Source organism: Pristiophorus japonicus, chromosome 2 (genome assembly GCF_044704955.1).
Source record: "Pristiophorus japonicus isolate sPriJap1 chromosome 2, sPriJap1.hap1, whole genome shotgun sequence".
In the NCBI taxonomy this organism is placed as follows: Eukaryota; Metazoa; Chordata; class Chondrichthyes; family Pristiophoridae; genus Pristiophorus; species Pristiophorus japonicus.
In genome coordinates this window covers 286,438,373-286,451,636 of record NC_091978.1, presented here as the reverse complement: position 1 = coordinate 286,451,636, position 13,264 = coordinate 286,438,373, and the positions used below count along the sequence as shown (strand labels likewise).

The 13,264-nt window shown below is 47.2% G+C and overlaps 1 protein-coding gene across 1 annotated transcript in view; it reads right to left on the bottom strand.

Annotated features, from left to right (window-relative positions):
• LOC139230540 (mineralocorticoid receptor-like) overlaps positions 1-13,264 on the bottom strand; it is a 432,218-nt gene that overhangs the window by 59,763 nt on the left and 359,191 nt on the right. Inside the window, exon 3 of the mRNA XM_070862377.1 lies at positions 12,147-12,295. Coding sequence (XP_070718478.1) covers positions 12,147-12,295 — 149 coding nt within the window. The remainder of the gene's footprint in view (positions 1-12,146; positions 12,296-13,264) is intronic.

Sequence of the window (13,264 nt, the reverse complement as noted above, 5' to 3'; positions counted from 1 at the left end):
AGCGTTGTTCAACATTCAGGAAGGATAGACAGAAAGGAAAAGGAGGTGGGATAGCGTTGCTGGTTAAAGAAGAATTAATGTAATAGTAAGGTAGGACATTAGCTTGGATGATGTGGAATCTGTAAGGGTAGAGCTGCAGAATACCAAAGGGCAGAAAACGATAGTGCGAGTTATGTACAGACCACCAAACAGTAGTAGTGAGGTTGGGGACAGCATCAAACAAGAAATTATGGATGCGTGCAATAAAGGTACAGCAGTTATCATGGGCGACTTTAATCTACACATAGATTGGGCTAATCAAACTGGTAGCAATACGGGGGAGGAGGATTTCCTGGAGTGTATTTGGGATGGTTTTCTAGACCAATATGTCGAGGAAACAACTAGAGAGCTGGCCATCCTAGACTGGGTGATGTGAATTGAGAAAGGACTAATTAGCAATCTTTTTATGCGAGGCCCCTTGGGGAACAGTGACCATAATATGGTAGAATTCTATATTAAGATGGAGAGTGGCACAGTTAATTCAGAGACTAGGGTCCTGAACATAAGGAAAGGTAACTTTGATGGTATGAGATGTGAATTGGCTAGAATAGATTGGCGAATGATATTTAAAAGGGTTGATGGTGGAAAAGCAATGGCAGACATTTAAATATCAAATGGATGAACTACAACAATTGTACATCCCTGTCTGGAATAAAAATAAAACTGGGAAGGTGGCTCAACCATGGCTAACAAGGGAAATTAGGGATCGTGTTAAATCCAAGGAAGAGGCATATAAATTGGCCAGAAAAAGAAGAAAACCTAAGGACTGGGAGAAATTTAGAATTCAGCAGAGGAGGACTAAGGGTTTAATTAGGAGGGGGAAAATAGAGTATGAGAGGAAGCTTGCTGGGAACATAAAAACTGACTGCAAAAGCTCCGATAGATTTGTGAAGAGAAAGAGATTAGTAAAGACAAACGTAGGTCCCTTGCAGTCAGAATCAGGTGAATTTATAATGGGGAACAGAGAAGTGGCAGACCAATTAAACAAATACTTCGGTTCTGTCTTCACCAAGGAAGACACGAATAACCTTCCGGAAATACTAGGGGACCGAGGATCTATCGAGAAGGAAATCCTTTAGGTGGGAAATTGTGTTAGGGAAATTGAAGGGATTGAAGGCCAATAAATCCCCAGGGTCTGATAGTCTGCATCCCAAAGTACTTAAGGAAGAGGCCCTAGAAATAGTGGATGCATTGGGGACATTTTCCAACAGTCTATCGACTCTGGATCAGTTCCTATGGACTGGAGGGTAGCTAATGTAACCCCACTTTTTAAAAAAGGAGGGAGAAAGAAAACGGGTAATTATAGACCTGATGGCCTAACATCGGTAGTGGGGAAAATGTTGAAATCAATTAATAAAGATGAAATAGCAGCGCATTTGGAAAGCAGTGACAGGATCGGTCCAAGTCAGCATGGATTTATGAAAGTGAAATCATGCTCGACAAATCTTCTAGAATTTTTTGAGGATGTAACTAGTAGAGTGGACAAGGGAGAACCAGTGGATGTGGTGTATTTGGACTTTCAAAAGGTTTTTGACAAGGTCCCACACAAGAGATTGTTGTGCAAAATTAAAGCGCACGGTATTGGGGGTAATGTATTGACGTGGATAGAGAACTGGTTGACAGATAGGAAGCAGAGAGTCGGGATAAACGGGTCCTTTTCAGAATGACAGGCAGTGACTAGTGGAGTACTGCAGGGCTCAGTGCTGGGACCCCAGCTATTTACAATATACATCAATGATTTGAGTGTAATATCTCCAAGTTTGCAGATGACACTAAGCTGGGTGGTGGTATGAGCTGTGAGGAGGATGCTAAGAGGCTGCAGGGTGACTTGGACAGGTTAGTTGAGTGAGCAAATGCATGGCAGATGCAGTATAATGTGGATAAATGTGAGGTTATTCACTTGGATGGCAAAAACACGAAGGCAGAATATTATCTGAATGGCGACAGATTAGGAAAAGGGGAGGTGCAACGAGACCTGGGTGTCATGGTACATCAGTCATTGAAAGTTGGCATGCAGGTACAGCAGGCGGTGAAGAAGGCAAATGGCATGTTGGCCTTCATAGCTAGGGGATTTGAGTATAGGAGCAGGGAGGTCTTACTGCAGTTGTACAGGGCCTTGGTGAAAGCCTCACCTGGAATATTGTGTTCAGTTTTGGTCTCCTAATCTGAGGAAGGACGTTCTTGCTGTTGAGGGAATGCAGCGAAGGTTCACCAGACTGATTCCCGGGATGGCGGGACTGACATATGAGGAGAGACTGGATCGATTGGGCCTGTATTCACTTGAGTTTAGAAGGATGAGGGGGGATCTCATAGAAACATATAAAATTCTGACGGGACTGGACAGATTAGATGCAGGAAGAATGATCCCGATGTTGGGGAAGGCCAGAACCAGGGGACATAGTCTAAGGATAAGGGGTAAGCCATTTAGGACTGAGATGAGGAGAAACTTCTTCACTCAGAGAATTGTGAACCTGTGGAATTATCTACCGCAGAGAGTTGTTGATGCCAGTTCATTGGATATATTTAAAAGGGAGTTAGATATGGCCCTTACGGCTAAAGAGATCAAGGGGTATGGAGAGAAAGCAGGAAAGGGGTACTGAGGTGAATGATCAGCCATGATCTTATTGAATGGTGGTGCAGGCTCGAAGGGCCGAATGGCCTACTCCCGCACCTATTTTCTATGTTCCTATGTTACACAGTACTCAGTTTCATCCTTTATTATGAGCTTATCAATTGGCGACGAGGTAATGAACAACCGCGTGAAAATGCAAAGAACAGTTGATATCCTGGAGAAGTTCTCAGAAGGGGATGGTTGGGAGGCCTTCGTGGAGAGGCTCGACCAATACTTTGTGGCCAACGAGCTGGAAGGGGACGAGAACGCTGCCAAACGAAGGGCGATCCTCCTAACTGTCTGTGGGGCAACAACATATGGCCGCATGAAGAATCTCCTAGCTCTAGCAAAACCAACAGCTAAATCCTATGAAGAATTGTGTACGCTGGTCCGGAAGCACCAAAATCCTAAGGAAAGCATTTTGATGGCGAGATATCGGTTCTACACGTGTCAACGGTCGGAGGGCCAGGAAGGGGCAAGCTATGTTGCTGAACAAAGGTGCCTTGCAGGACACTGTGAATTTGAGGGATTCCTAGAACAAATGCTTCGAGACTTTTTTATACTGGGCATTGACCATGTGGCAATCCTTCGCAAACTGTTAACCGTTGAAACTCCGAATCTAAGTAAAGCCATAACGATAGCCCAAGCATTTATGTCCACCAGCGACAACACCAAACAGATTTCGCAGAGCAAAGAAGTTTCAGCCAGTACTGAGCACAAAGTAACGATGTTTTCGAGCAGGAATATACATGGCAGAACATATCGCCGGCTGCTGCTGCCCGACCTCAGATGACCTCAGATAATGCGAAGCAGTTAACACCTTGTTGGCGCTGTGGAGGTGATCATCGGCCCCCTCAATGCCGCTTCAAGCACTATGCGTGCAACGGCTGCAGAACAATGGGACACCTCCAGCGAATGTGCAGGCGAGCTTCAAACCCTGCAAACCACCACGTTGCAGAGGAAGATCGATCCACTGTGGACCAGGCTGAATTGGAGACTTGTACCGAGGAGGCAGAAGTGTACGGGGTGCACACATTCACCACGAAATGTCCACCAATAATGTTGAAAGTTGAACTGAACGGAATTCCAGTATCTATGGAACTGGACACGGGTGCGAGTCAGTCCATAATGAGTAAAAAGGCCTTCGACAGGCTGTGGTGCAACAAGGCACACAGGCCCAAGCTCAGCCCCATTCACACCAAACTAAGGACTTACACCAAGGAACTAATCCCTGTAATTGGCAGTGCAGAAGTCAAAGTCTGCTATGATGGAGCAGTATACGAACTCCTGCTATGGATTGTGCCAGAGGATGGCCCCACTTTGTTTGGCAGAAGCTGACTGGGGAAAATCTGCTGGAACTGGGACGACATCCGAGGGCTCTCTTCCGTCGACGCCTCATGTGCCCAGGTTCTGAGCAAGTTACCATCGCTGTTCGAGCCAGGCATTGGAAGCTTCTCGGGGGCGAAAGTGCAGATCCATTTGTTTTCCGGTACGCGACCCATCCACCACAAGGCACAGGCGGTACCGTATATGATGCGTGAGGAAGTGGAAATTGAGCTGGACAGGCTGCAGTGAGAAGGTATCACTGTGCCGGTGGAATTCAATGAATGTGCTCGTCCGATTGTTCCGGTACTTAAAGAGGACGACACGGTCAGAATTTGTGGGGACTATAAAGTAACGATTAACCATTTTTCGCTACAGGAACAGTACCCGCTTACCCAAGGCAGACGACCTATTTGCGACCCTGGCTGGAGGGAAGACGTTCACCAAACTAGACCTGACCTCGGCCTACATGACGCAGGAGCTGGAGGAGTCTTCGAAAAGCCTCACCTGCATCAACACGCACAAAGATCTGTTCATCTATAACAGATGCCCGTTCAGGATTCGGTCGGCAGCGGCAATCTGCCAACGGAACATGAAGAGCCTGCTAAAGTCGATTCCTCACACTGTGGTTTTCCAGGACGACATACTGGTTACAGGTCAGGACACCATCGAACACTTGCAGAACCTGGAAGAGATTTTTTGTCAGTTGGATCGCGTGGGGCTCAGGTTGAAACGCTCGAAGTGTGTTTTCCTGGTGCAGGAGGTAAAATTCTTGGGAAGAAGAATTGCAGCAGGCGGCATCAGACCCACCGACGCCAAGACGGAGGCCATCAAGAACGCGCCAAGACCATAGAATGTGACAGAGCTGCGGTTGTTCCTGGGACTCCTTAACTATTTCGTTAATTTCCTACCTGGGTTAAACACCCCGCTAGAACCCCTACATGCGCTACTGCGCAAGGGAGACGACTGGGTATGGGGGAATTCACAAGAGGCTGCCTTTAAAAAAGCCAGAAATCTGTTGTGTTCAAACAAACTGCTTGTCCTGTATAACCCTTGTAAAAGATTAGTGCTGGTTTGCGATGCATCGTCATACGGGGTCGGGTGTGTGTTACAACAGGCTAACGAATCGGGGATTTTGCAACCGGTCGCTTATGCGTCCAGGAGTTTGTCCAAGGCCGAAAGGACCTACAGCATGATTGAAAAAGTGGCTCTGGCGTGCGGTTACAAGGTAAAGAAAATGCACCAGTGCTTGTTTGGCCTCAAGTTTGAGCTTGAAACTGACCACAAGCCGCTCATATCGCTGTTCTGGGAGTAAAGGGAGAAGAACATAAGAACATAAGGATTAGGAACAGGAGTAGGCCATCTAGCCCCTCGAGCCTGCTCCGCCATTCAAAAAGATCATGGCTGATCTGGCTGTGGACTCAGCTCCACTTACCCGCCCGCTCCCCATAACCCTTAATTCCCTTATTGGTTAAAAATCTATCTATCTGTGATTTGAATACATTCAATGAGCTAGCCTCAACTGCTTCCTTGGGCAGAGAATTCCACAGATTCACAACCCTCTGGGAGAAGAAATTCCTTCTCAACTCGGTTTTAAATTGGCTCCCCTGTATTTTGAGACTGTGCCCCCTAGTTCTAGTCTCCCCGACCAGTGGAAACAACCTCTCTGCCTCAATCTTGTCTATCCCTTTCATTATTTTAAATGTTTCTATAAGATCACCCCTCATCCTTCTGAACTCCAACGAGTAAAGACCCAGTCTACTCAATCTATCATCATAAGGTAACCCCCTCATCTCCGGAATCAGCCGAGTGAATCGTCTCTGTACCCACTCCAAAGCTAGTATATCCTTCCTTAATTAAGGTGACCAAAAGTGCACGCAGTACTCCAGGTGCAGCCTCACCAATACCCTGTATACTTGCAGCAGGACCTCCCTGCTTTTGTACTCCATCCCTCTCACAATGAAGGCCAACATTCCATTCGCTTTCCTGATTACCTGCTGCACCTGCAAACTAACTTTTTGGGATTCATGCACAAGGACCCCCAGGTCCCTCTGCACCGCAGCATGTTGTAATTTCTCCCCATTCAAATAATATTCCCTTTTACTTTTTTTTTTCCAAGGTGGATGACCTCACATTTTCCGACAGTGTATTCCATCTGCCAAACCTTAGCCCATTCGCTTAACCTATCTAAATCTCTTTGCAGCCTCTCTGTGTCCTCTACACAACCCGCTTTCCCACTAATCTTTGTGTCATCTGCAAATTTTGTTACACTACACTCTGTCCCCTCTTCCAGGTCATCTATGTATATTGTAAACAGTTGTGGTCCCAGCACCGATCCCTGTGGCACACCGCTAACCACCGATTGCCAACCTGAAAAGGACCCATTTATCCCGACTCTCTGCTTTCTGTTAGCCAGCCAATTCTCGATCCATGCTAATACATTTCCTCTGACTCCGCGTACCTTTATCTTCTGCAGTAACCTTTTGTGTGGCACCTTATCGAATGCCTTTTGGAAATCTAAATACACCACATCCATCGGTACACCTCTATCCACCATGCTCGTTATATCCTCAAAGAATTCCAGTAAATTTGTTAAACATTATTTCCCCTTCATGAATCCATGTTGCATCTGCTTGATTGCACTATTCCTATCTAGATGTTCCGCTATTTCTTCCTTAATGATAGCTTCAAGCATTTTTCCCACTACAGATGTAAAACTAGCCGGCCTATAGTTACCTGCCTTTTGTCTGCCCCCTTTTTAAACAGAGGCGTTACATTAGCTGCTTTCCAATGCGCTGGTACCTCCCCAGAGTCCAGAGAATTTCGGTAGATTATAACGAATGCATCTGCTATAACTTCCGCCATCTCTTTTAATACCCTGGGATGCATTTCATCAGGACCAGGGAACTTGTCTACCTTGAGTCTCATTAGCCTGTCCAGTACTACCCCGCTAGTGATAGTGATTGTCTCAAGGTCCTCCCTTCCCACGTTCCCGTGACCAACAATTTTTGGCATGGTTTTTGTGTCTTCCACTGTGAAGACCGAAGCAAAATAATTGTTTAAGGTCTCAGCCATTTCCACATTTCCCATTATTAAATCCCCCTTCTCATCTTCTAAGGGACCAACATTTACTTTAGTCACTCTCTTCCGTTTTATATATCGATAAAAGCTTTTACTATCTGTTTTTATGTTGTGCGCAAGTTTACTTTCGTAATCTATCTTTCCTTTCTTTATTGCTATCTTAGTCATTCTTTGCTGTCGTTTAAAATTTTCCCAATCTTCTAGTTTCCCACTAACCTTGGCCACCTTATTCGCATTGCCTCTGCCCACATTCAAAGATGGGCGCTCACGCTGTCGGCATACAACTCTGTATTCCGCCACAGACCGGGCACAGAGATCTGCGCAGATGCTCTCAGTTGGCTGCCATTGCTCACCACCGGGGTGGAAATAGCACAGCCAGCGGACTTGTTCATGGTCATGGATGCACTCGAGAACGAGAAGTCCCCTGTCACAGCTTGCCAGATCAGGATCTGGACCAGCCAGGGTCCTTTACTGTCCCTGGTAAAAAAAACTATGTTCTCCATGGGAGCTGGTCCAGGGTCCCAGCGGAGATGCAGGAGGCGATTAAGCCGTTCCACAGGTGCAAAGACGAAATGTCCCTGCAGGCAGACTGTCTTTGTGGGGCAATCGTGTGGTCTTGCCCAAGAAAGGCAGAGATACGTTCATTTGTGAATTGCATAGCACCCACCCAGACATTGTAATGGTGAAAGCCATAGCCAGATCCCATATATGATGGCCCGGCATCGACTCAGATTTAAAGTCATGCGTACGCCAGTGCAACACTTGCTCTCAGCTGAGCAATGCACCCAGAGAGGCACCGCTAAGTTTGTGGTCGTGGCCCTCCAAACCATGGTCGAGGATCTACACAGACTATGCGGGCCCATTTCTAGGCAAAATGTTTTTGGTTGTCGTGGATGCTTACTCAAAATGGATTGAATGCGCGATAATGTCTGTAAGCACGTTCACGGCCACTATTGAAAGCCTACAAGCCATGTTTGCCACGCACGGCCTGCCTGATGTCCTGGTCAGCGACAATGGGCCGTGTTTCACCAGTGCTGAATTCAAGGAATTCATGACCCGCAATGGGATCAAGCACATCACATCTGCCCCATTCATGCCCACATCCAACGGCCAGGCAGAACGGGCAGTTCAGACCATCAAGCAAAGCTTGAAACGCGTGTCGGAAGGCTCCCTGCAGACCCGGCTGTCCCGGGTGCTGCTCAGATGCACCAGACCCCACTCACTCACCGGAGTTCCCCCAGCTGAGCTACTCATGAAAAGGGCGCTCAAAACAAGGCTCTCTCTTGTCCACCCTGATCTCTATTATCATGTGGAGGGCAGGCGGCATCTGCAAAGTGTGTACCATGACCGTGCAAATTTGTCATGCGATATTGAGATCAATGATCCTGTGTTTGTACTCAATTATGGACATTGTCCCAAATGGCTCGCTGGCACGGTCACAGCCAAAGAGGGGAATAGGGTGTTTCAGGTCAAATTGGCCAATGGATTAATGTACTGAAAACATTTGGACCAAATCAAATTGCGGTTCACCAACAGCTACGAACAAACCGAAGATGACACCACCAACTTTGACCCTCCAACACACAGACAAGTGGCAACTGACATCATAGTTGACCATGAAGCCGAACTTACCATCCCCAGCAGCCCGGCAAGGCCAGCTGCCCAGCAGCCCAGTGAAGAACTAACCAACTCACCCACACCCACATTTGTACCGAGACGATCGACAAGGGAGCGAAAAGCCCCAGATCATCTCACCTTGTAAATAGATGTACTATTGACTTTACGGGGAGTGATGTTATATACTTAACCCCTTGCAGCCTGTATTACACTACCACCAGAGGGCCTGCCTGTTGGAGGCCCAAGGGATCCCACCATCCCTTGGGAGCACGGTATATAAGCAGGCCACCCACGAGGTACCTGCACTCTGGAGTCTCATTAAAGGAGCTAAGGTCACACTTGCTTATTGTACACAGTACTCAGTTTCATCCTTTATTATGAGCTTATCAGGTACACGATTCAGTTTTAATGTAAAATATATTTTATTCAAAAGTTTACAATGTACTTAACTTAACTTGAATAAAATTATTCTTGAATCAAACTTTACTTTAATATCACTCTTTAAAATCACTTAAAAACTTTAAGATCACTTATAAACTTGCAAATTTACATAACTTAGAAAAAACTTTAAATTTGAAAACAGTTACAACAGTAACAATAATAATAACAACAACAGCAGCAAAGAAAGGCTGCACCCATCTCTCATCCCCCTTAGTGAAAGACCGCCCGCTGCGCTTGATCATGGACTCTCCACCCGCAGGCGGTGGCGCAGTGTTTTTGGGCTTGGTACCAAGCTTATTCCTTCTAACATCTCGGGTACTGCGCACCTCTTGATGCGGGGGGGAGGTGGTCAGATGGTAATGTGGAAGGCCCAGTTTGGGACTCTTCAGAGGCTGGTGTGGGGATTGCAGTGGGAGTGGCAGTTGATTCTGTCAATGGGCGCGAGGTCTGGGCAAGTTCCCTTATTGCAGCAGCTAACCCCAACATGCCGTCCCTCATGCACCCTGACAGTGTCTCAGTGGACTGCAACAATCCCTCCCTAATGGCCAGTACTACTTCTGACATTCCCTCACTCAATGCCAGTGACATGGTTTGCACTACCTCTGACATTTCCTCCCTCATGGCCAGTGCCGTGGTTTGCACTCCCTCTGACATTCCCTCTCTCATGGTCAGTGATGTTACTGATGGTCCCGGTGAGTGTTGTTACTTCTCCCGACAGTCCCGCTACTTCATCACTCACCTCACTGATGGTGTCCAGGAGTGATTGGGTAAGGTCAATGCTCTCCGCACTCAATGAAATCATCTGAACCACATCTGTTACATCCTGCATCTCAGGAGAGCGTGGGCGAGCTCTCCTTCCCCTCCTCACCCTGGGTGTGGCTCGCTGCATCCCACTGGGACCCGCAGTCTGGGCCAGTGGGGCCCTGGGTGTGCCTCGCTGCACCCCACTACTGGGACCCGCAACCTCGGAAGGTGTGAAACCATGGAATGTCCTACCAACACTCAAACCACTAGTCACGGAAGAGGCTGGCACCTCCATAAGCGGCACCTCCTCCAAAGTCAGTACAACAGTGGGAGTTTCATCCAGCTCCATCCCCCTCACCCCCATGTTCTTAGTCTGGAGAGTTGGATTGTCAGGCTCATTCTCACCTGAATCTTCTTCTGCATTGTCAGGGTTGGCCTCAAGTTCTGCAAAAGATAACAGAACAGTCAAATGGTTAGCAGCAGAGGAGGGGGCAGGGTGGATGGCTTGAGTAGGCTCACACAGTGCAGGCCAGGCAGCAGGCTGATTTGAAGGACTGTGATGAATTCGCAGGACTTACCCTCTCCCTCTAGTGTGGGCCCAGCTTGTGCAGTACTGATTGCTATTTTCCAGGACCCATCAAAGCAGTGACCCTCTCTTCCAAGGGTGGCAGTAGGTGCAGATTTGCCGGGCTTCCTCCTGTTCGAGTTCTTTCCCTTTTATTATGTGCCACCTTCCTCTGCAAAGATGAACATGCAACATTTTAGAGAGGGTGCTTTTCTGCTGGGTGGGACATATACAGCTGGTCACATTTACAAATGCATTGAATAAATGAAAATATTACTTACACTAACTACTTGACCAAGGTCTTGCCATTTCTTTTTACACTGGCTTCCAGATCTCGTGGTGTTCACCACTGCGCAGTAATCTTCTACAACTTGGTTCCAGCGTTTCTTCATTTCTTTTGGTGGAACTTTTATGTTACCTCTGCTGGTATCCAGCTCCTGCCATCTGTTCTCAATCACAGTAACTAGTGCCTCCACTTCTTCCAGCAGCAAATTCTTGGTCCTCAGTCCGCATTGCATCTTGTATTGCTGCAGCTGTGATTTTTCCAATGCTCTCACACAGCACTCCTTCTCACACACACATACACACACACACACACACACACACACACACAACTCGCTCTTTAAAAATGGCCGATTGCCCAATCCGAGCTGTACTGAACATGTGTGTCCATTGGAACGACGTCAAAAATGTAACTTTTTCTTCCGCGCATGCGCAGAAGGTGCGGCTTTGTTTTTTGGCGTAGACAGCAGGCTCCACCCCCTGAGGAGACTGGACACGTTGTGTGGCGTCAAATTCGAATTATACATCGGAGAAAGTTTGGCAAAATATTTCTGCCGCATTTCTGGCCTAGAAAACCCGGCGTAACTCTGGCAATACGCCAGAAACTGGGCTTGGGGAAAATTGATCCCAAGGTGTGGGACGGCAGTCTAAAATTTGCCACCCCTTTGGGAAAGCACTTAGCCTCAGCTTACCAGCTACCCTGATAGCTTCATCCCAACTGGTGCAAGGCCAAATTCAGAGAAATCTCAAGTTGTCTGCTGATCTGCTTTTAACATTAAAGTTTAAGTGGAAAGGAACTGATGTTTACCCCTCCCTAACATCAAAAATGAAATGGCAGGTTGAATGCCAGTGAGCAGAAGCCGGCACATGAGTCAAGTTCTCTTGCACAGAGCTTATGTTCCCTGATTTGGCATTGGCACAAGTGGGGCAGTAAAACATCTGCACTGGCTGCTCATGTCACTCTGGAAACAATCATTATAAATGGCAGACACAGGAAATCTTCCCATCATGTTAACAATGTCACTAACACGCTGACCACAGCAAAACACCATGGCTGCTGACTGCTGGGTAAAATAACCAAATAATTGATCTGGATACCGGCCGCTGAAGAACAGTGCAACATACAATACATCATACAAGGCACTGATCGCAGGCCATGTTTCGTCTGATTACTTTCTGTGGGACAAGAAAATGCAACAGCAGAAAAGATCAAACAAGATTAAAACCAAATTGCCTTTTTTAGTAAAACCAATTCTTATGTTTCTCACAGAAGACAGCTGTGCTTTTCTGCACAGCTGGCTGGATGCTGTTTATCTGATTGTGTATTAATTGCAGTATTGGACTATTCAGTAAGTAGTGGTAAATAACTAGGCATAAAGGGTAAGCTGCAAGACGCAGCTGGTTTGGTTAACTGAAAAAAATGGATAGAAAAGAGATGATTACCTTCCACGGCTCTTTTGAAGAAAACTTTACAACTGCCACAGGTAAGGACACCATAATGACATCCAGATGCCTCATCCGCACAGACCAAGCAAACCTTCGAAGGTGCTGAGGTCACCGATGAGCAACTCCGATCCAGTCTAATAGGAGAGCTGAAAAATAGGAAATTTTACAACTTTAGAAAGATGCAGTATACTTCTTTTGTTGACAGGCTTGAAAGATCAAAGCGCTATTGCTAGCTGGACATGTTCGCACTAATTCAAAAACAAGTGATACCACTTTGGATCACATGGAGCTTCCATCAACTTTCATCACATATCGTTATATATTGCATAGTAGTGACAACAAATCATCCAGAAGAGCCTAGCTTCATGATTCTTAAATTTTAGGAATTTGAGCTCCCGCTGCACATCCCCCATCCCCCAGCAGCAGCGCATATTAGGAATTCAGATCGGGAGATCAGCTGGTCCCACACATTGGGCCCAAGTTTCCACAGGATAAAAAACGGGCGTCCCTCCGATCTGGGTGCCCGTTTTTCGTGCCTAAAACGGCGCCAGAAAAAAAACGCGCTATTCTCGAGCGCTTTGCAGCTCCTTGTCTGTTTGGCGCAGCGCCCAGGGGGTCGGAGCCTACACTCGCACCGATTTTGTAAGTGGGAGGGGGCGGGTACTATTTAAATTAGTTTTTTTCCTGCTGGCAACGCTGCGCGTGCGCGTTGGAGCGTTCGCGCATGCTCAGTGTGAAAAAAAACATTGCCACTCAGCCATTTTTGTAGTTCTTTGTAGCTGTTTAATTTTTGAACATTTTTTTAATAAAATCACATTGCCATCAGCACATCAGCACTGAGGCTACCCTACTCACTGTCTCCTTCCCCTCCCTCCCCTCCGTGGCAACAAACGACTGTCTCCTTCCCCTCCACAATAACAAACCGCTTTCTCCTCCCCCGCCCCCCACCCCCCGCTCAGCGGCACAAACGGCTTTCTCCCCCCACCCCCCCCCCCCCCCGCTCAGCGGCATGAACGGCTTTCTCCCCCGCACCCCCACCTCCCGCTCAGCGGCACGAACGGTTTTCTCTCCCCGCCCCCCTCCCGCTCAGCGGTACGAATGGCTGCAGAATTCTC